Genomic DNA, 24,773 nt, shown 5'->3' with positions numbered 1-24,773 from the left:
AATACAAACTAAACCATTATAATCAGAAGCACATTCATATGCAGCACAAAGTGATTTTCAAGTTGGAGAACACTGGGTTCACGGTCACTTGCTTCTTCTAGCAATGAATTAAAAGCATAGGTCATATTTGATAAAGTAAATGTCATTTAATTTTCACTCAAGTCTTCCAGAAACATAGCAATTATTTGAGCAGTGAAGAGCCTCAAATCAACCTACCTGAAGTTTTCATATTACAGTGCAAGTCAGTTGCTCGCTTAAGTAGGCTCAGGCTCAAAAACCTGAGATCATACCAAAAAAAAAAAACCCAACTATCAATTACCTTTCCAGATGAACAAGATGCTGCTACCCTGAATAATATTCCAGTCAGTCTTGTAGTGAAATTAAACAAACCCAATACTATATACTTCTCACAACAGCACTCAGTTTAATCTCAACGCTCTTTTCAAAAGGGCAGCACTACCTATGTTTCTGAATTACACTCATTTTAGCAAGCCTTGCCCCAGAGCTCCCAAATTACATACACATAGACAATCTCAGGTTACCACTCCGGAAACTGATTCATCTTTACCTTTCCATGCATACAAGCATTACTGGTTTATTCAGAAATATCAAAGCCTTTATAAACATTACTCAGCTTGAGGCCAATGATCTAGAACAGAAATAGTTTGAAGAAATTTAGTTCAAAAAGCTTACTTTAATTGCAAAGATGATTAGCTGACACAGTAAGCTGGAAAACAGGCAGGGACTGCTGTATTCAGCTATGAATGGTCCTACTAAACAAACCTGACTTGCTTTGCACACCTGCAGAATCAGGGCAGGCAACCAGTTACACCAGAATCCACAAAAACCAGCATACAAACAGCCTAATAGCTCTCTCCACATCCAACATCCATCCTGGTCAATGACCAATACCAAAGGCATAGTATCATTAGATATATATGCTTAGTGTAAGTTTTTCTATTAAATAGACATAACAATGATCCAGAAGTTAATGTAATACCTTTTTGGTATAGTCTGATACGCTGTTTGACATATGTTTCTTAGAAAATGGGCAAGTGTTTAAGTCTAAGTACACAGAAACACTTCAGTGCCTTAATCAGGCAGATTTAAAAGCCTGATTTCAACTGACACTTCACTGCCACAGTGACTAAACTTACTTTAAGGAGTTATCACAAAGATCAAAACCCCAATAAACACCTGCACACCTGCCTCTAAGTTTAACTGAAGAAAGGCTATATAGCCCTCACAAGATCTTAAAATACATCACACACTAAAACCCAAGAAATTAGCAATAAAGTATTGATTTTGCTGCATGCTTTTTTTTTTTTTAAAGAGTGGAAAGAAAAAGCCTCTTACACTGTGCTCAAAACAAAGTTAAGTCCATGGCCTTCAAAGTTTTCCCCCAATCCTGCCAGTCAAGCAAACTTACAGCTCCCATAGCAACTGCACAGCCAATTAAAGTTTCATTTAATTTTAGACATACATAACAGCAGACTATCTAGATCCTCATATATTTTTATTTCGAAGACATCTCTAGTGCGCTTTGCTTATATTTCATATAGGAATTACTTAGAGTAGAATCACTCACTTAAGCGCTTTTAGTGTAGTTCCTACCTGAAACTAGATGTCCTTCAGCATACTCTTAAATTTCTTGGTTGGCATAAACAAAAAGTCAAAGGAGAAACAATGCAAACCATGATCAATTAGCCAAACCACTAAGAAAAAACAGTAGCCACATCAATATAATTTCACTTTGATTTAGGGTGCTATCTAATAGATTTATTGAAAGTTTCAACAGACTATAGCTCCAGACTTTATCTTTCTTGGAAGACACTACAATAGAAGCCACAGTAGAGACTGCCTTGTCACAAGAGGTACAAATACTTGCTGTATAGATGGAGAAATAAAAGGACAAATCTAGTTGTCTAAAAGACAATTCACTGTACACATTTTATTTACAGTTTTGTACACTGTCTTAATATGAATGGGACCGCTTTTCTACTTGAGCCATTTTAACCAAAGCAAAATAACCTAAGTAATACAAAGTGTTAAAATACAGCATAAGATACAAAAACAGACATACTATTTCTAGTAAGGAATGTAAATTATGGTGTTACATTAAAAAAATCCACAATTATGTTTAGGAAATCACACAAACAGATCACTGATTTGACTGAAATGCATAAATTTGTAGCAAAGCTTTGATGTTACAAAAAAACCAAAAAATTACCAAAGAATGCACAAAATTAATGTTTATTCCACCTTTGTCATATTCCCAGATTCTTCACCAAATGTTACATGAGCAAAAACAACTGAAATCAAAATATCACTAATGTTATCAAATAGGGAAAACAAATAAATTAATCTAGCAGCCATCAGCATAGGTTACAGCAAAGATGATGCTGTATAAAAAAATTGCTAGAAAACTGTATGCACCATACTCTTTTCCAAACCAGCAAAATGTTACTGCATACAATGCAAATGTAAAACAGAGTAATTTCCTGCAGGTACAGAAATGCAACTTCTCTTCTGAATACTGTGGATAAACTTTTTTTTTCCTCGTAATAGTAATGTTTCTACCAAGCTATTACAGAGTGGGCCAGGAAAACATTTATGGATTCAGGGGGTGAAGTGTACTAAAATTCTGATTGGTAATGGTTACTTCAGCCAAAATAGAAAAAATTGAACACAGAAGTACAAGACAAAGGCGAATGAGACTTCTCACAAATCTTAGCAACACTTAGATGGAAATCAAATTTAAACGTAGTCCACTCTGCTTTTGAAGAGGCTTTGGTTCAGCTCCCAAATCTCGATTGCTTGACGCAGTCTCCTATGAAAGAATACTCAGAAGGTGTCGTCTTAAACAACAAACCTATTTTTAGTGGTGGAGCCGCTCTTAGTAGCTGTGTCTGCATGGGACTGATAACCAATCACTATCTTTGGAGGAAGTCCTAATCTTTCCTTGTATACTCTCCTGGAGAAAAGAAATAGAACAACAGTTTAAGCAAAGCCCTTAGGAAAGAATTAGCAACAGGACACCTACTTTTAAGATCTGCTGTCACCTGCATGAAAAATAGTTGCCTATTTAGAAACAATTTCTCAGGTATGAATAAAGGACTTGAAACAGGATTTTTCTAGCTTATTGCATCTACAAATCAGCTTATAGTTCTGTATGAACAATGACTTACCATATAAAATAGGAAAAGCTCTTGCCAAAAAATAATTAACAGGCCTACATAAACGTAGAACACAGGGATTCTATTGCATTTATGTGAATATCATTAATATCAGCAAGCTATATTCCCATATAGAAACAAAACCACTATGAAGTCCTGGTCCACAATTCTAGAACTGAGATGATAAAGTCACCTGAACCAAATAAAACAGCAATTACCTGGAACAGTCAGTTTTTAATCGCCATACACACCTCAGTTGCACAGAGTTGCTGTCTTTTCTTTAACTAGTGATAGAAAGCAGACCCCCACCTCCTCCAATTCATTATGGTACTGGTCAGAGGCAGCTACCCAACAGGAGCTTTAAGAAACATCAGCTTGGATCTTTGCCTCTACACTGGAAGCTCTGACTAAACCACAGAACAAGCCTGTTCAGTTGCACATTGTTAACAAAACTACATAAATTTGGGTCTTTTAAACCAACACTAATCATAATGGAGCAGTTCACAGGACCATAGCTTACCCCAGTTTTAACTAAAAGCTTGATGTATTGTCTTTGGAGTTACAGCAAAATGACAGCAGGCAGTCAACATAACTCACCTTAGTCATTGTGTCAGTCAGTTTGCAAATTCTTAACTTTTTTTTTACAGTTCTCTAGTGGAGTCATCTTAGCTCCTCAGCTAATGCTTAATACCGTTCTCTGATGCATCCTCAAGGGAGATGATTCTGCCCCTCTACTGTGCTCTCATGACACCCCACCTGGAATACTGTGTCCAGCTCTGGGCCCTCCAACAAGAAGGACATGGACCTGTTGGAGCGAGTCCAGACAAGGGCCACAAAGATGATGAGAGGGCTGGAGCACCTCCCTGTGAAGACAGGCTGACAGAGCTGGGGCTGGTCAGCCTGGAGAAAAGAAGGTGCTGGGGAGACCTTATAGCAGCCTTCTGGTACCTAAAGAGGGCCTACAGAAAAGATGGGGAGGGACTCTTAATCAGGGATTGTAGTGATAGGACAAGGGGCAATGGTTTTAAATTGGAAGAAGGTAGATTTAGGTTAGACATTATGAAGAAATTCGTCACTGTGAGGGTGGTGAGGCACTGGAACAGGTTGCCCAGGGAAGTTGTGGCTGCCCCATTCCTGGAGGCGTTCAAGGGGCTTTGGCCCCTTGGATGGGGCTTTGAGCAACCTGGTCTAGCGGGAGGTGTCCCTGGCTGTGGCAGGGGTGTTGGAACTGGATGGTCTTTAAGGTCCCTTCTGACCCAAACTATTCTATGGCTACTAAGTTTGATGTAAGGTGATTCTCTACTAGCAGAAGATGTGTACCACAGTTCTGTTTGTTTATTGTTAAACACTTACCTTGCAAGTCTGAACAAGACTGCATAATAAAATTGCTAGTATAAGGCAGACCCCACCAGATTCTTAAAGCCCCAAATGAGGATTGTGTCAAGAGAGCCACCCAAAAAGCGAAAAATGTTAGCAAGCTACTATGCCTGACAGTTAAAAGTTTGGCCTAAAGTTGGAGCTAAGCTGGGAAGAGAAGTATTTTCATTGGTTTGCATAGGTTAAGTGGCCTACAATGACTGAATTTAACAGCAAGTAATTTTGAAGCATCAATAATACAGCATAAGGAATCCACTAACTTTAACAATACTTGCTAAATAGCAGATCACAACATACATTTTCTCTGGTACAGACTCATGATAATCTGACATGACTACTGTTGCTTACTGGAATGAAGACTACAGCATGCTATTACACGTATCAAATAATCCATGAAACTCAGCATTATTTTGTTTGATTTGTACTTAAGAGAGAAAAAGTTAGAAAAACATCTATAGAGTTTCACAGCACATCACTGTCCAGCTTTTTTCAAATTTAAGGACATCCTTGTAAGCTTAAGATTTATAGCGCCTTTCCTCTCTTATTTGTAAGCATCGTGTTCCTAAGAAAAATCTCACCAACGCTCTATTACCGGCTACCCACCATCACAAATTAGCATGCGGCAACAGAATCTACACTATCTACAGGTATTAGTTAGAATACCTCACTGTGAAATGAAAAACTTCTGCCAAGATTTGTGTCCAACTCCTCATTATTTCTAAACTACAGTGAAGGTAGTGCAGCAGTAAAAGTTATGAACAAAAGCCTGTATAAGAAAACCTACACAATAACACAAATAATTTGGCACTCAGTTACTTAAACTTGGGATACAGCTCTCCACAGGCCACATTTGTCTGAAACTCTATCAAGTTTGCTGGCTTTATCTATCAAGTTTGCTGGCTTTAGTACATTGTTACACTTCGTATATTCAAGACACCAATCACATTACTTACCCTATATGCGTAACAGCATCCCTGTTTTCACATTCAGTTGTCCATATTGCTATTTTATCACCCTTAGTTCTAACGTTAACAACAGCACCACATACGTCATCACTGTAGTCATCAAACGACTCCCCAATAAGGCACAGCAGCTACAAAACAGAGATTAACCATTAAAAATGGCAGTTCAAAGTCAGAATCATGCTCCATAGGCAAATACTCAGTGTACACAAAGTACCGAGGAATATTACATTTTACAGCTTATAGTCACTTGCCATACAGCAATCCTTTTCTGTTTATTGCAGTATCTTCTTGAAGTTCCAAATGTTACAAGTGAATGCAAACTCAGTTGTATCCTCCTCCTATTTTGAGTTTTCCATCTCTCCTCCTGTTCCAGCAGCTACAAGTTCTGCCACAGATCATCATTTACATAGTGTTGCCTCCTACCCCATCCTCCCAATCCAAAACCAGGTAAGAACTAAAGGAATTTACTCTTCTTTCTAAAGTATGTTTAACACAAGTAGACAAATCTCAAATTTTAATTGTTTACATTCATTATCTAGGAAGAACCGGTGAAGAACTATTTGGGCAATATGTCAGCTATGTAAGGTCCAACTTCAAATCTGAAGTAGATCAATTGCAAATCAGTTGCAAGTCAGACTACAACTTAGATGAAAAGTGCTATCTAATGAAGTGTTACTTCCTATCAACACACTCAGAAAGCTTCAGAGTTCCCACAGACTCTAAAGCGGGAATCAGTCATTCTGAACAGGGTGTAATGCAAGTGCAACAATACAAGCGTACAAGTAACACAAGATACATCCCCCACAGATTCTAATAGTGAAGCTTGGAATTGGCAAAGGTGCTATACTTCAGGAAGAGCAGATTGAGTTACATCATATTCCTGTACAACATGCTAACTGTGGAAGTGATATTTAAAATCTTCAGCTTGCAACTTGTAAAACAACCAATTTTCAGATAGTCAAAACAGAATTCCTTGTGCTTAAGACAGATTCATCTAGTCCATGCTGAATTAAAAATCCTTTTGCACAGTGAAGTAATCTCCAAATGGACGCTTGTTTACTTCACTTGCACAGTACGTTAAATACACTGCCATTATATTAACTTTCCAGAATCACTTATAACATTTGGAAATTCAACACACTTGCAACTTTTTGAACAAAGCAGGTCTTTCAGTACCCATGAGAGCTGCAAGGGCTGACTTCATCAAGGAAACACAAAAAGGACAAAGTGTGCTATTGAATAAATCAGGTATAACTACACATACTTTTAATGTTACACCCAATTGCAGGCTACACGCATTCACTAAGTAATGAAAGCCATAATTGTTGAAGTTCAAAAGACAAACATTCCAAATATTGATCAACAGCCACATACACATGCAAAGATGACTCCCATGCTTAATAAACACTACAGTCAAGTAAATTCTTCATGAATGCTGAGCAACAGGGAAAAAAAGTCTTCTCAAATGAAATTTAGTTTGCAGTTATGAATGGTAAAGATCATTACATTATAAAAATTTTTTCCAAAGGGGAGTGACAAAGGAAGAGGTTTTGATTTTTATTGAAGAAAGCTGGTTACAAATAATTACTGGAATTGGAAGTGACAGGGTTGTTTTAGAGTACATATTCCAGTCACCTGGGTATTTGGGCTCTGTGCCATTGCTTGCTGCTAAACAAAAAGCAGAGCCCTCTATCCTTAAGTCTACATAGACTATCTACATGTTTCCAATCCATATGTAATGGTTATTAAGAGTCATGAGGACTCATATAGGCATCTAGGGGCAGAGGCCAAATGCACACAGCAAGACATTTATCTACTTATGCAGTGATATTGCCTACTAGTATAATGGTCATCATCCTTTCTTCAAATCACTACTACAGTGACTAGGAAGATCCTAATAGCTAGTGCATTTTGGACACCTCTGCTTTGATCCTGAAGGTCAGGATACCCCTTTCAAATGGGTAAAATAATTCTTGCCTCTCATACAAGCAGGGAAAAAAGATGAGATTTGGTAAGATTGCTTTGCATTGTGCTGCCTGCAAACCATGCCCCTAAAACCCAGATGACACTAGACTTTTAGGCTATTCCGAGTCAGTTCACAGACAGCATAGTTGTATTCTTTTCTACAACACATTTACTGCAGCCCACATAATCTCTAGAAGTATATTTACCATTCAAAAATTCTATACCAAAAAGACAACAGCAATGGAAAAAAGTATTTTTATAGTGCACAGGAAGATTGTGCTATTACTTGCGTATCCTAGTCTTAAGATAAGTACAGAAAGAACAACAATAAATCTGAAACTCCCTTGTTTCAGCAAGACGGAAACATGAAAGACATTTGCTTATAAGAGTATTTGTAAAACAAATTGTTACATTTAAGCAGCTAGATTTGGGAGTCACATTCAAGACAAAGTATTATTTTCCCAGTAGCTTGACAGCTATTCTGTACATGCCACAGGTAAAGGTTAACCTGTCCTCTAGAATTATCTCTATTGCTGCCTGTTATAAGAAAGTATTCAACAGAATACAACTACATTGAACATCACTACTGAAAAATCATGTTTCAAATACAGCCTGTCAATAAAAACTTACAGGACACTGTGCTGCCAGAAGTTAGAAGTCTAGGATGGCACACAGAAAGAACAAACCTGTTAACATATTAAATGCAAATGAAAGATTCTTCAGTTGAAACTTTTAAGTGCTTACTGTCTCTAGCCAGAAGCGATCAAGGTCACTTCGTCTCTGCTGTTTGTTTAGTGTAATGAGCCATCGTCCTCCTCGCTTGTTTTTTTCATCTTCCCACATGGGTTCAATCCCATCCTGCAAAGAACGGCCAGAAGTTAAATCAGACTTGATCTGTATTTTTCCTAAAGAATAACCAAAAGGCCAGTGATAACTGAAGCAGTAACTTACAAAAAAAGTGCGCAATTTAAGATACATACCTGTCCAGAAATAGTGTCTCATACCAATACCACCATTCTAGAACAGCTTAAAAAGTGCACTTTCTCGAACGAATTTTTATTTCTACAGAAGAATCACAGCCCTGGTAAAAGTCTTGGCTGCACAACATTACATAAAAAACTGTGGGAACAGGCAAAGTCAAACATCCACTTTGTCCTATATGAAACCAGACAAAAGTAGCAGTAACATTCTGGAGGCCTTATTTTAAGTCTTAGACTCATTGCGACATTGGCCAAGTGCTTCGCTCATGCATAAAGATTACTTCACTGAAACAGACACCCTTGGCAGTCTACCTCAATGCCTTCCTGCACACACAAGGTGAGAATAAGATGGTTTTAACTGCCAGGGCCACAAAAATCAACACACCATTTAGAAGCAAGCTGCATTCTGATTCATGCTGTACCAATGGCCCTGTACTGAATTAAATGACTCTGGATGCACTGATCCAGCAAGGCAGCCAGCTGCCCACTCCCATAAGCACCAGCTACACCGCACTTCAGGAAAGTCACTCATTAAAAAAGCAGGTAACTGTCTAGACAGAGAAATTTGGGTAAGAAACGTCTAGTGAGAGCTGCACTACAGAACCTTGGCTGAAAACTAACTGAGTGCTCAACATGCAGGATGAGTGGTGTCAGCTCACTTTAAATTTAACACCCTCACTGGCAGCTGCACAGCTAAAACTACTTCATCACCTTTAAGAGGAACTCTTACGAGGTCACAACTGAAGGACAACAGCAAGAGATTGCTCAAAAGCCTGCAACAGTTGCCAATTCTGTATGTTCCGTGCATTTAAATAATTAAATTATTGCTGGTTGATGATATGCAAACACAGAATAGAGACAATACTTAAAACACAAATTTAGGATTCATGCAAAAAAATAAAGCATGATTCATAGATAACCTAACCTCTGAAGGGCCTACAGCTTCTTAAAATTTACTAGCAAGGTTTCTCAGTCACCTAAAATATTACTAACTTCCAAAACCTAAGGTTTACAAACTATGTATGCAGTCCACAGAGAAGTCCCAGACAGTAGGTAGGTTTTATAAGCAATGCACCAGTACTTGAGGCATTATTTAGGTATTTGAATCCAGAAAGGGAGCTATATGTTAGAAGCATTTCAGAGAGGTTAGGATTTAATTTAGAGCTCCAGTTCAGATCTTCACTCCATCTGAGGCAGGATTTCATAGAATAGTTTGGGTTGGAGGGGACCTTAAAGATCACCTAGTTCCAACCCCCCTGCCAAGGCCAGGGACGCCTTCTACTAGACCAGGTTGCTCAAAGCCCCATAAAACCCAACACTGACAGGGATGGGGCATCTACAGCTTCTCTGGGCAACCTGTTCCAGTATCTTCACTATCCTCAGAGCAAAGAATTTCTTCCTAATATCTCACCTAAATCTACCCTTTTTCAGTTTAAAACTGTTACCCCTTGTCCTATCACTACATTCCCTTATAAAGAGTCCCTCCCCATCTTTCCTGTAGGCCCCCTTTAAGTACTGGAAGGCCACAATAACATCTCCCTGGAGCCTTCTTTTCTCGAGGCTGAAGAACCCCTGCTTCATATACACTTTCTCAGAAGCATTTCCTGTTCACTAATCTGAACGCTTCCTCAGCATGCTTTAAGCATCAGTGTTGTGTACAATTTTTTATTTTATACATAAGTAATATGGCACGTTACTGGTGGTGTAAAAATTATAGGAGCACTGTGCATCTGTCTAGTAGTGCTCAAAGAATACTAAAGAACATTGCAGCCTCCCACAGAACTGTCATTTTAACTTATTTCATGTCACACCAAGTAAGTGACAGAGCTGGAAAATCTTTCATATTATAGAAATTATTGAGACAATTATTTGCACAAGCATTTCAAACAGAATGAAAACAAACATAGCAATGGATTAAAATGTACTGTCTGTGAAGTGTGTTAAAGGAAGTACTTGCATTTGCAGAATTAGCGACAGCCTGATTTTCCAGAGGGCATGTGTTTCAGACTTCCTAAAAACATTTAACACCTTTATGACATTCCCAACCATCTTCCTAAATATCAGAATATATTTGGACAGTGTCTTGCCGAGTTAGGAAACCATCCGTCAACATCCATAACTGAAGAAAAAAGGTTAGCAAGCATACCTTAAAGAGCGAGTAGTCACAACCGGGCATTAAGTTACTAGAGAGCTGGATATGGTTGTATAAACTATTGGAGGGAAAAAAGCAGGATTAAAAATTAAGCATTATTTTAAGGTACAAAATTCTTAAAGAATTTAAGACATATGACCAAATAATATACAAAATTTAAAAAGCATTAAAAAAGTTATTTCAGAAGCAACCCTATTTCCTAAATATTTTTCAGCAGTATACAAGCATTAGCTTTAAGATATTCTGGGCTTAAAGAAGCAGAATGGTAACTGGTTTATGAACACTTGCTGGGTTCCTATATAACAGTATTTTCCAGAAATACCAATGCCTCTTTTAAACCTAGTTCTAACAAAGTTATTAGAAATATAACTCACTGAACTTTCATGGCAACAAGTTCTGTGTGCATGTGTATTCTGTACATATACATACATGGAATAAGGATAATTGTTTATATTTTTAAGCTACTCTCTCTGCAGACATTAGGAGAAATATTCAACTTTTATTCAATACAATACTCTAGGGATAAAGGCTGTAGGCCCCATAACTCAAATTGAAATAAGGACTCAAAAGGCAAGAACAGATGACTGAAACAACAAAATACAAAATATATACTCCGAATTGAATTTACAACTATGCAATTCAGAGAAAAAAAAAGTCAAAGGAGTACACATACTGCCTCCTCCTCTAGCAAGAAGATAAATGATGATTTTTTTTTTTTTTTCCTGTGCTGTTAAGGTCAGACTTCAGAGAAAGGCCTGCACATACCACAGTAAGCTGTAGTCCAAGATCAACTAACAATCAGGCATGGTCCAGCCCCAGAAAAAACATTAATTACTGCAATGGTCTAACAATTAGAATTCAAGCATAGAATCATAGAATGGTTTAGGTTGGAAGGGACCTTAAAGATCATTTAGTTCCAACCCCCATGCCATGGGCAAGGACACCTTCCACTAGACCAGGCTGCTCAAAGCCCCATCCAGCCTGGCCTTGAACACTTCCACAGACAGGGCATGCACAACTTCCCCAGGCAATTTGTTCCAGTGTCTCACCACCCTCACAGTGAAAAAGGAATTTACAAAGCCAGTTAAAGATTTACCAGCTTCCCTCTTTAAGTTTACCTTAACCTTAATATTTTCTCCCAGAACAACACACCTATTTCCCACTCCGACCACAGTGGAAGCATAACTTCTCAAATGCTTCTAATTTTGTATCTTGACTGCCAACATCCAGATTAAGCACTTATTTTAATTACCCAGCCTATCTTGGTTATAGCAGCTCAAAAAACTTACCCTTAACCAACTTCAGTGGTGAGCTTCAAACAACTTAGCCTCCCATCACATACCCCAAGACTGCAAACTACTGTTCACTCAACCATCAGTGACCCCCATAGCAGGAGTGGGAAAGCTGGTTACAAGCACAGAAACCCATTCCCCTCCCTATAACAGCACTGATAAATACTTGTTTGACATTTTTAGTATCTTTTTTTTCTTTCCTGTTGGTGCTAATGAGTCACTGATGGATCCCATTCTGCTAAGAGACAGCATCCCTCCCTTACTGGTCACAACCAAAGGAAGAACCCTACCACTCAATGTAGCATGAAACACTAAGGAAGATCAAATACATAACGCATTTTTTCACCCTCAATTTCACGCCACTTGCAATTTATCTGTATTTCATCATTATGGCAGGCAAAATCTTCCACCTGAATCTGACTGAAGCAAGTGTTTGGAAACCACAGGCCTACCTTTAAAGGCTTTGCTCGTGCTGTTTGAGCCTAACTGCTTTCACAGACCTTCAATTTAGAAGGAAAGTAGTTTCTTCCGTAACCTCTAACAAACTTTCAAGGATGCATCAGTCTCCCAAGTACCATCCTCCAGATTCAGGCACTCTTGAACAGCTGAAGTAAGCCAGCTGTCTGAGAATTTAATCAGCCAGCAAAATTTGGGATCAGGGAAGCAACAATCAGTTACAAGAATTTACAAATTCATGTTACTACGAGATAGCTACTGCACAAAACCAATTTTCTACATGTATGTCATGTATATATAAATATAAGTAGTGTTGCAGTGTTATCAGCAAGACAATGTGCATTTAAAGTATTAAAAACTTCTCCAATCACATTTTCTTCAAAGGTTACATTCCACCACATTCTGAAGAATGGGGTAGACCTCACCTTCAATTTTGTAAACATTCCAGATTATACCCAAAAAGTTGCAGTTAACAGAGTACTTTGTGTTTTTCTGACTTTGGCATAAGCTATGCCAACATACACCAAGATAATTTTGCAGACTGAAAAATCTTTACTTACGCCCAAAAATCTTCAACAGTGTCAAACTTTGAGATAAGACGAAGATTTGCTTGCCAGGTTTTGCTCTTGTCATTTTTAAAAAACCAGAGCGCCCATCTAAAGGAAAACAAAATAAAATAATAGCATCTAGAAAGAAAGTATATTAAAAATTTAATTCATTATTTGCATTGTTTTATCCAAGCTAATTGAAAATCTTAAGATATCAGCATGGAAGTCAGTTTTCATCAATAAGCTACATGAGGAACTTAGTTCTCAAATCCAGCTCTTTGCAGAACATTATTTGTGTTCCCATTACAAGAATTACAACAGACTTGATCAATCTGTTTAGGTAAATATTTTAAATAGTTTTGGAACATTTCTAAGACTCTAAACCTCTAAGTCTCATTATGTTTCTTCTTGCTACCACTGCTAAACTGCAATCCCCTACCACAAACAACTGATTATGGGCTAAAACAACGCCAGCTATTCAAACTCGGAGCACAGCTCCCTTTCCAGTAATTTCCTTGTAAAAGTTACAAAAGCTAATTATATCACTCCAAAGCTATATATGACATGAAAGTTTCCCAAGTGTTCACATACTCGGAGAGGATAAATGTTAAAAGGGAAGCTGCGTTAAGCTTCCTAATGGCAACAATCTTAAAAATCCCCACCAACTTTAACTGTTTCAAGTTTTTAAATCTGCATATATAAAGACAAGACTAAATGAAAAAATTTCCATCCAATTTTCTTCATCTTCTCTGCTGAGTACAAATCTCAACACATATTATAAATCAAACCTTTCACACAAAGATGCTCTTTCTAGATCCAAAAAACGTCGTTTAAAATGCTGGAACAGGATACCTGATGAGGCATTTAACAAAGCAGGCTTATTTTTCATTCTGATAGTTTCAGTAGTGCTGAAATCACTCAGGTTAGTACAACAGTAGATTTATCTTCTCACAGCAGCATACTTTAAGTCACCAGGTGTCGATCTATTGTTTTGAGACCTTTCTTGTCATTTCAAGCCTTGTTCTAAAAGTTCACTATTTTCCAGTCAGTAATAGCCCCACTACCACTTGTAAAGGAGTATCGGCACCAATTTAATCAAAGTGTTTAGAGGAAAATGAGGAAGGATTGAAGTTGAAACAAAGACAACAAGGAAAAATGGGATGCCCACAGCATAGCACTACAGTGCAGAGTGGTTTTCCACATTTGCTTAGAAGTCAGAAAAAGAGTAAGGTGCCACTTGGTAAAAGGTTCACTTTAGGCAGCACCTACAATACATTAAGCACTGAGCGCTCCACATCAGTTCTTCAGCTTACCTGGAGAAAATTACTTCCTAGCTGCTCCTTTTGAAGTACATGTATACTGCTGGAGTAACTTTCATGCACATTTAAAGGAATACAACCTGTAAGCTTATAATATCTTTACTGCAAAAAGATAGTTCAAGTCTAGGTTTTCAAGTACCAACCTTCTTGGTAAAGCCCTCATTGTCTCTACAGCTCAGTAAAAAGCTGAGTAGTAGCTTTTAAAGCTTTTAAAACATACCTGGTTTTGCACTCTGGACAGAATTTAGTAAGAGGGCTTTGATTTTTAAATACCTTTTCTTAACTATACTTTTAACTATTGCTCCATGTTTTTCTTGTTTATCAAGAAAAACGAAGTACCCTACAGTTTTTTCTCTTACTGACACATTGGTACAGACGCGTGCATTTGCACTTCCAGGGTTTCTTCTGTTCTGCTTCCTACAGATAATGAAAACAATATACTGTAGACACCAACTACTCATATGATCAACTCTCAAACTCTTTGGCTGATTAACACAGCTTCTACTACTTTCACTTCCAAACCGGAAAAAAAAATAAATGGTAAGATATGCAGGAGTAAGACTCTGATAAGAAATAAGAATAAGAAATCTTTATCACTGGCACCTTACGTGCCCAAAGTACAAGGCAGAATGGAAGGTTTACCAGTTCTGCTTGGCAGCAACTTCATCCCCATGTCTCTTAAAACACACCAGACAAAAGCAACAAAAGCTCTGCTTGCTTCCAACTAAAAGCAAAGCCATGCTCTTTCCAATTACCTGGCTGCACTATGAAAACTTGCAAAGATTTTCAGCTTCTGTAACATCACTACATGAAAAGGCTCTAAATTACAACATGATCAGATTATATTTCTTTTGCAACCTTACTGCAAAAATCTTCAAAAAAATAAGACCTCTCAAAATGCTGCTAGAAAACATAAGGTAAACAAGACAGCTGTAAAGCCACAGGCATTCTTCTATTTTTGGCAAAATTGCAATCACGCTTCTGTACTATTTACCTGTTTTGTAGTGGATGCTTAATATACTGTTCAGGGCTGGCAACCTCCTGACTTGGTGCTGGCTCGGTTTTCTCCTCTTCTGAAGGCTGAGGGTTGGGAGTGGTTTCCTGTTTGAAGAAAGGAGTTATTAATCCATTCCTTCTCAATTTTTATAGAAATAATTTAGTTCTTTGAAGTTTAAGAAGGCTGAAGCTTAGAATTCCTCTAATTCATCTTGAATTAGGGGCCTGAATCACATCATGGAATTACAATCTGCATCCCTTTATTCTTCAACATCTGAAGAGGTCCTACAATAAATAGTAACTGCAGGAATTTACATTTTGCTGTTCAGTGAATTGCTTCCTATGTCATTTGTTTCCAGAACATTTTACTTAACATACTTGTCTTATTTTGAAACAATTCTGAGAGTTATTTCAGAAACACACAATATGCTATGTTATCTAGAATATGCACATCTAAAAATTAATTTCCATAATAATAATTTCAGGAGGAAAACTATTTTTTAAATCAGTTTCTGACAAAGCATAATTGGAAAAGATGTACAGGCTCTGTTTATTTAGAAAAATCTGCTATTACAAGCAGGAGACATGCCTACAATTCTCAGGTCTGAGATCAGCTATTCCAAGCAGCTCAAAACCAAACCAGTAAGCAGTTATCTTTGTATTTGCAACATCACTACTAACAAAGCTTCAGGCACCAAACAGCAAAATTTAAACACATATCAGTTCTCAAATCTCAAACTGAAATAAATGTAATTACACACTGACCAGATTAGACTGATTTCAAGTATTTTTTCAAATCTCTAGAGACAGTGCTAGGGTTGTCAAACTTTAACACAAAGTGAAATAATATATTCCCTTTGCATGCAAACCCCCTCAAGCTCGTCTTTCAGTTCAAGAAACCACTGTGTCAGGTTTGAAATTCTAATGCCATTCCTTCAAACCAGGGAATACAAAGCTTTATTGTGAGGCCGAGCGTCCCTACCAGTTACCACCATCTCTCCCTAATCTGCAATCTATACTAGAATATTATGGAGACAAGGAATAAGGACTAGAGCTCATTCCCTACAGCGAACACAGGAATGCCTGTACAGCTGATCCTGTGAAAGAAAAAGCACTGCAGTAATACAAACACACACTAACTACAGGAGACCCAAAGACTCTAGACATTCAGCAATATAAAAGCAGTACTTAAAAAATAATTTAAACTTTGTGGTCTTAAGAGAACAAAGCAATGTAGGAGCGGATTAAGTAATGGTAAATAATCTAATTAATGGAACAGTTTACTCTAGACTTCCACATTACTCAGTTTATCATCACCAAAGCTGCTGAAAAGTAGAATGGATTTAAAGCGATAACATAGACAAGCACTGTTTAACCTTCATAGTCCCAGCTGGCAAACTCTTCTGACAACACCTAAAGGTCTATCTTAATAGGGATGTTCTTTTCATTATTTATATATTTAGCATTATTAAGTATGGTATGATGTTTTACTTCAGAGAAGTTACACCTTGATGCTTGAAAACAATGAAGTATGCTTTAGTTTAACAACTCACCTAAGAAAAAAAAAAATCTCAGTTCAAAAGCTGATTTACATCATATTTAAGAATGCTTTCATATGCTCCAACGTTCACAGTGAAAAGACTGAAATGCAAAGGCCTGACAGGGGCAGTGACAACTAGAATAGTGCTTTGATTTACACAGTACAAGGGGTAGGTAGTACAATTTCCTGCGTCTTAGTAAAATTAAATGCTTCCTGGGAACAGCACTGACAAACCCACAGAAGCAGTGTTTGAACAACCTGTCAAATCTCCTTCAGCGTAATACTACAAAAAGCTAAACATATCTTCAAAAAGCTTAGTGCTTCAAATTCTATCTAGAATAAAGTTTCTAGTGTTAGCTCTATTTATTTTTAAGTTGATGGGAACAAATATGCATCTTTCCCTTTAATCAGACACACGAACCCCACAGAACAAATTAAGATGGTCAATGCACAAAGGCTGTAAAATACACCAAAGCAGCATGTCACTATTTCCTATATTTGTATTATTCTACAAATTCTTGTATTATTCTACAAAAAGCCAAGTACGGACAACTACAGTTTAAGTGTTGTCCCTGCAGGGGCTTCAAACTAGAAGAGTTGAGATACTACACGTGCAAATACAATGAGCATACAAGAAAAATCTTGTTGATATTTTGGAAGTAAACTAAGCACTATGTTTTGTGATAAAGCTTGCTTTCATTCACAATACTCCACAGATTAGAGTAAATCTAATATTTACAATTGATTTACAAATGCTATTACACTAAAGATTTTTACATCAAATAGACTCACTCTTGATGAATGCAAAGTATCTTCCAAAAATTATTTCAGTTGAGAATCTCATTCATGTTTGCTCAGCAAATAGTTTTCAATATACAAAGAACTAATCTTAAAGTCTCCCATGTCAGTCTTTCAGAAGTATCATAACTATAAAACACGGAAGAATCAATACAAAGCTACCAAACACTTGCAGGGCTATGCCATTTCATAACTTCTAATAGAAGACATCATCAGAAAGGATTAAGATAGCACTTCCAGACAATTAAAAAAAAGGGTGCCATGATCCCAAATACCTGCCCCGTATACCAATGGTCACCCTTCAGATAGCTACCTGAAAGTCCATTTCTGGACAAATGGCAGACATCTGACTCAGCACAAATTTAGTTAAATCACCACAATAACAAGTCCCTTAAGATATTTTGAAAGCTACTTAGCAGTAATGAAATTCAGACTAACCATTATTTCAAGCTCCTGCCTGAAACAGTACATGACAGCTCACCTTCAAGGCCCAGCTATCTATGATCTTGACCCAGGATTATGCCACTCCCCTCAAAAACTAACCCAGCCAGATTTTTTTTTTTTTTCCCCCTTCAGCACCAAGCTGCTCTTCAAGGACAGGTATAGCTGTACACACCAGAATAAACCTGGAAAAAGGTGTAAAGTTGGAAGCAGAGTTGTCAACCACAAAAGAGTTTTCTGGCTGGTCTCAGAAGCCTAAAGTAGCTTGTTTTCACTACCTTTTATTTCCCAGTGCCATCAAGGAAAACAGAAAAAAGGACCTTTTTCATTTTTGACTGGTTAATCATACCAGCTCCCATTTCCTTTCACCTTACCTTTATCTCACTATTCTAAAGCTAAAGTATTTGTATAGCAAGGCACTTTTCATTATTAGTCAAATACAAAGTATGTACATTCACTAATTTGCAATCAAAGTCCATTTCTTGTATCCAACCTCTTTCCAGCTACTGAAATTCTATCCCAAACCACAAGCATGCAGGTTTTAAAAAATTCTATAAACACAATATGAATTAAAATGATATGGTAAACATTTTACCAATTTACACCTTGAAATCTTGCAATTGCTACACCATTAACTTAAAGTCAGGCTGTCTCCATGAGCAGTTTCTGGACTGCTAAATTTCAAACTCCTCATAATACTTTGCTATTGCTCATATCTAATGCATTCTTTAACCTAAATCTGACTGCATCTACTATTAAACTAAGCCACCGCTGGGTTTGCTGCTTTTAAAACAGATGTAATAAAATAGGTAGCATTACCAGATAAACTGGAAAGCTTCATATGGCCAAACCTACTCCTCATACACAAGACAGCACATAATTAAAAGTGACATTTATTCATGACCCACATGTTTTTTTGATGTAGGAATCAGCTTGCAGAAGTCTACGAAACATTTGCCTACTCAGCGTTTAATGACTGTGCATATCTGCATGTTACTTGGATTCTGACACTTGCAGATTTAATTGGTGTTATTTATTCTTTCTCCACAGCACATAATGACCAACATATCAAAGGAACGTGTGTACGTCACTGGGACAGGAAACAAACAGCACTTACAGTAAAAACTGCTTAATCAGGTTTGTCTATTGAAGAGAACAACTAGCTTGACTAGGTTTCACCAAGTGTTTTCAGGTGCTGCCCGGACCACATTTATGTCATCCCATTGTCTACAGAAGCTGTTTAGAAAGTCCAGTTGAGAGTGCACAACATTTACACCCCAAAAGGATATAACCTAGCACTATCACGCATTCTTGGTGAAAGCGGAAAAAAAAAAAAATCAAGTCTTCTTGCATTAAACCAAAATAAGTTATATTTGAAAGTTTCCACCTTCTTGTTTAGGGTTTCCAACAGAATGAGAAAACTTCACATCCGAGTTTATCAGATGTCTAGGGAAAAAGCATGTCAACTACTCACTGGTCCTTATGCTTCTGCTACTACACTACAGCTAGGATAACAATTCACAAGGCACAAAATCAAGAGCTATTTATGTCAAAATATTCTGGACAAAAAAGGGATTTAAGCCCACTCACAAGCAAGTATTATGTGCTCTAATAAAACAAAATTATGATCTGATATGCAATTCTGAGGAATGAATATAGAGGTAAAAATCACACATAGTATGTGTAATACCAACTGGAAGATAGGTACCAATGGCCACCTGCTACCAATTAACCAGTGTTAAATAGCTTTTTAGACACAAGGACAGAGAAAAAATTCCTAGGCATGACATAACAAGGGCTAATATGGAGCAACTATCCCAACTGCATACACTATTACTTATATAACCACAGATTTTTAGAAAGGCATTCACTATTAGAACACAAACATGGGACCTGATTTTAACTGAGTGACATCCCACCAAATTAGAACAGAAGTGCAACACATGTACAGGAAGACAGGAACAAGACTGAAGTAGAATAGTCACAAGCTTCCTCCAGGGTTAGAGGGGCACACTGGTTTTGTTTATTTAGGAAATACAATCTCAGGTTTTAAAAGACACAAAGAATATTTACAGCTCTTTTGACTTCTTAAAAAAATGGGTTACATATGCTTGAAAGTACCCATCAGATTTTCAAGATTTAACTCACAACCTTATGACTAGAATTAGCAAACAAGTTACAAGGTATATCAAAATACTTGTGTTTTTTCTAGGTGCCTAAGCAGGCTGCCCTTGCGCTACCACTTCTCACCCCAGTCTGCACCCTGCTGCTGCTGCCTTTGCTACTGGAACATTAAATCTACCCACAGGATAAGATGATTTTCCACATCTAACACTGTTAGTTCTAAGGCGCTCAGAAAGAATACAAAAACTTCCCCCAAAACTGCGGAGGAGAACAGTTCAGATGATTCAAGGGAAAAAACCCATCTGTAACACCCCTGATCTCCCTGCACACTTCTACACAATAGACACAGAAGCACCCCAAATTACTGCAAGTATATTGAGCCACTCATACAACCAAGCATAGAATTTTACATCAGCTGAAAAATTAAGACACATTCAATCTTCATAAAAGAATCCGAAACAAAATCATATAATATATGGATGCTCAAGACATCAGTCTTCAACCAAAAAATAAAGTCCTGGATATACCATTGGTATGCTCGATTATTGTAAAGCATGTAATGTACACAAGCTACTTTGATAAACAGCACTATACAAACAAGAAACTGACCACTATTTATAACATTACTTAAACAACTGTTCTGCACATTTAGAAAAAAAAACCTTTTACACAGTTACAATTTTTCTGCCTTACATCCACTATGTAAGAAGCAAAGACACCTGCCACTTTCAGGCAGCTAACAGAACACTTGTATTACACAGCACACTTAAATCTGTAGATCACACATTTAGTACCTTCATAACGTGAACATTTAAAGAGGAATAGGTTTTAGGACTTTAAGAAACGAGTGACTGTTTTAAGTTTCTGGGCTAAAAATAGTCTCCAAACTTATGTTTAACCCTGAATTTAGAATATTTCAAAAGTAAAAGGCAATTGTTTGAAGAAAAAGTCACATTAATTCACTTTTTAAATCCCTATTTCTCTTTCACAGTGCAGGCTCTCTACCAACATCTCTCATTTGATTCTTCCCTCTCTACCCCCTCAAAATTTACACCAATCTTTATAAGGGTCACATTCATCAAAATTTCCCATGTACCTCCACACCTGCAGGTAGTATTAGTAAATGAAACACAACTCAGTCTCATATGCTATTTTTATGCATTAACTTGAAATAAGCTTGACATTTTATACACTATGCGAAATGTAATTTTTTTAATTGCTTTCAGAAAAGTGTTTCTCTCAAAAAATTTACAAGTTGACTGACATCTTCCTCCTCTTAGAGGACGCTCTGTATTCAGTCAGAAATGTAATTTACAATTAGAGTTTATGATAGACACTTCCAATTATTAAACAGCAAGACATTTATCCTGCATCATTTCAGAAAAACGCAATGAGCAATCAACTGTGTTCACAATACTACAGCTGAATACTATACTGATTTCAACCATAGCAGGTCACCGACTATATTATAGCGGAAACACCTAGTAATAAGAGTAAGTCTAAAGTTAAACATGGGCTGCACTAAACTTACAGTCTGTCTGTCAATAATACAAAAGAAATACCTTTCAGCATGCTTTGAATTTTAGGAGCTATTTTGAACTTTCCAGAATTTCAAGTCCCTACATCACTGTGTTTGTAACCCCTTGAGATAATACTGTTTCATTTAAAGTAAGTTTTAAGTCTCACCTATTCATGATTAGCTGTTTAAAGAAGCATTTTTCAAATTACACGTGACTGAGGCTTCAGCCATGTATCTTAAAATGCAGAGTTAAATCCACAAGAATCGCATTTGTGCACATGTAACAATAACTGTCATGAAGGAAAAACAAAAATAGAAGAACTATGATGCCTATTTCCAATTTGAATTATGAGGGATCAGATGCGCACATGTAAGTTACCTCCACACGATTTATATGCACCTAGAAGTTACAAGCTTCATGTGGCTACATTTTAAAGTCACCTTTGGTAAACTACTGTTTACTAAAGCATTACTGTTGGTTTTGTTGTTGACTTTGTGGACTTTTGTACAGTGTTATCTGATCACATTTAATCCTCAAAGGCTACAATATGAACACACTCTAATAGGACACACTTGTGCATATTCTCACATATTAATCTAGAATAGTCTTAAAAGAGAAACAATCTGGACAGCACAAGAAAAACTGAATTTTAACCTGTCAATGTTGCAGAGGCTTAATTTTTCCCTGCAGTGGAGAAGTAACCCACTGTGCAACAGGTCTGTATTTACTTAGAATAATCTTGCTTTTCTTAGCAAATTCCATGGGACTCTACAGTACTCTGAACTCAAGTTTCAATATTCCTACAGAGTTTCAAACATTTTTTTCCAGCCTCTTAACAAGACTTAAAATGCATGTTTACCAAATGAGCATGGAAGTACTAGAAACGTCACCAATTTTAGTAGAGGCCTACATTAACCTACATCCAGATTTTGAAGGTCAGCAACAGAAATGCTTCCCTATGATCAAGAGGTAATCCAATCCCTAACCACACATACAATTAAATTGTTCAATTGAAAAGCACATAGCATTTCCGCAACATTAGCATCTATGACCTCAGTCACTACGCAAGCCTAGCTTTAAGCTTAGGTAGAAGTGTGAGCCACCTAAAAGGACAATAAATAAAAATATTATCTAAATAAATTTGCAAATAAGCAAGCACAGCTGATACTTGTTTCCTAAAGTCAAACATACTTCAACTATGGCAGAACGTTCAACAGCAGCATTACTTAAAGTGTTGTGAATGCTGCCCTGTCTTCCACTTTTACTAACTCAGCGCAACTGTTTGCCACTGCATGGTAAACTGAACCTGGGAAAAGGCACAGCAAAATCAATTGTTTATTTTTGGCTAAATTAGGCTCCAGATCTAGCTCAACATGCAACCTCAGGCTTATGCAAGAACAATGGAGAGAATGGTGCAGAGACAGGCTTAGGCAAGCGCCACAGCCAAAAAAGCCACAAACCCATGGCTTTAGAGTAATTTCAGTTTCCAATGGCCATCAGTATTATACAATATTTTATCAAAACCCCTGCTAAGCTCTATGGTGATCACAAAACACAGGAAGCTCTCATCTTCAGATCTGGGATATAGCTCAGAAAGATCAGCTTTTGAATGGGAAAAAACCTGTTTAACACTGCAGCTGGAGAACATGGGAAGGGTGCTGCTGGTGGTCCAGCTCACTGTCTTAAGTGACATTCTTCCTGCTGAGAACTGCTAGTCATGCAATTTATAAGTGCTGACCAAATTCTGTCTCTTCCTTGTAAGTAAAGGTGGGTTGTTTTTTTTTCATGGAGAAAAATCATAAGAGAAGGATCAGTGTCCCTTACACAAAAGGGTAAATTTAATCTTTATTTAGAAACAGTGAAGTGATTTTCAAACTTAATCTCTTTTCGTACACACTAGCTGTTTATTCCCAGTTGGTAAGCAGCAGCAAAAAAATTAGCCTTCCTTAAGTTTCTCATTTTCTTGAAACCCTAATACACAGTCCATTCCTCATGATACACTAGCACGTCAGATTATAATAAAAACTATACTTGGACCAATTCCAGCTGCTTCAGTTCTTTATGGAAGTGCAGGCTGGGACAATGCTTATAAAGTACAGCATAGTATCATAAACGTAACTTAATACCTAGAAAAAGAGAAAAAAGTACTTAATTATCATGAAAACAAGAAAAAAGCTTGAATAAAAATATCATTTTGAACCAGAAAGATGACATAACCGGAAAAAGGCACTTTCGTTTGCACCTCGCCTCGAGTCTTAAACCACTCACACTGTTTTCTTGTTTCAGCTGCCAAACTCCCGAGCGGCACATCTGCAACTTACCGATCCTCACCCCGGCTCAGCGACCCCGCGCCTCCCAACCGCAAGGCCTCTCTCTCACCGCCAAGCTCCGTGCCTGCCTCGAAACCAGACCTTCACCGCTCCCCGCCTGCCAGGAGGGCGCTCGCCGGCCGGCCGGGAAGGGCCGCCCTCTCGGTGACCGGCGAGCCTAACCCACCGGCCTCTCCGGGCGGAAAGCAACATGGCCACCCCCACCCGCGCCACATGCGCCCGGCGCGGCGAAAGGCCGCCCGCCAGGCGGCCGGGCCGGCTCCACGCCGCCCAGGGTTGCTCCGGCTCCTCCTCACCGCGCCTTCCGGCCCCGCCGTTCCCCCCCCTGCCGCAGCGCCGCGGGGGCGGCCGGGCCGGGTCGGGCGGCGGGGGCCGCGGGCGGGGCGCTGCACAATAGGCGCCGCCGGACCACCAGGCCTCGCTCCCGCCCGCCCGGGCTGACCGCCGGTCCGGCCCGGCGCCCCCCGCGGCCTTGCCGGCCCAACCCTCAGGCCCCCGCCTTCCCCTCCCCCCTCCCCGCGCCGGCCGGCGCCTCCCGCTCCCCCTCCCCCCGCGCCGTCCCCCTGCGTGCGTGCGCTCCTCGCCAGCCTCGCCTCGCCGCCCCGGCCGGCCGCCGCCTCCCGCCCGCCCGCCCGCCGCCCCCGGGGGGGAGCCGCGGCTCGAGGAGGAGGAAGCGGCGGCGGCAGGAGGGCGAGGAAGGAGAGAGGAAAGCGGGCGGGAGAAGGGAATGAAACACTCACCGGTTCCACCGCCGCCATCTTAGATCGATCTGATCGCAGAAGCGCGGCGGGGAG

General features: G+C 38.6%; 1 protein-coding gene across 1 annotated transcript; it reads right to left on the bottom strand.

The window, feature by feature from the left end:
- Positions 1 to 1,598: 1,598 nt before the first annotated feature.
- On the bottom strand, positions 1,599 to 24,749 carry EIF4E (eukaryotic translation initiation factor 4E). Its single transcript, XM_082482738.1, has 7 exons — positions 24,720 to 24,749; positions 15,225 to 15,331; positions 12,924 to 13,019; positions 10,610 to 10,673; positions 8,228 to 8,341; positions 5,507 to 5,646; positions 1,599 to 2,974 (listed from the first exon to the last, which is right to left on the bottom strand). The coding sequence occupies exons 1-7, from the start codon at positions 24,735 to 24,737 to the stop codon at positions 2,860 to 2,862; spliced, it is 654 nt and encodes a 217-aa protein (XP_082338864.1). The 5' UTR covers positions 24,738 to 24,749; the 3' UTR covers positions 1,599 to 2,859.
- Between the last annotated feature and the right edge of the window lie 24 nt (positions 24,750 to 24,773).

This window comes from Vanellus vanellus, assembly GCF_965231255.1.
Source record: "Vanellus vanellus genome assembly, chromosome: 4".
NCBI lineage: Eukaryota > Metazoa > Chordata > Aves > Charadriiformes > Charadriidae > Vanellus > Vanellus vanellus.
Note: the sequence above shows the minus strand (reverse complement) of the source record. Positions and strands in the feature narration are given on the sequence as shown.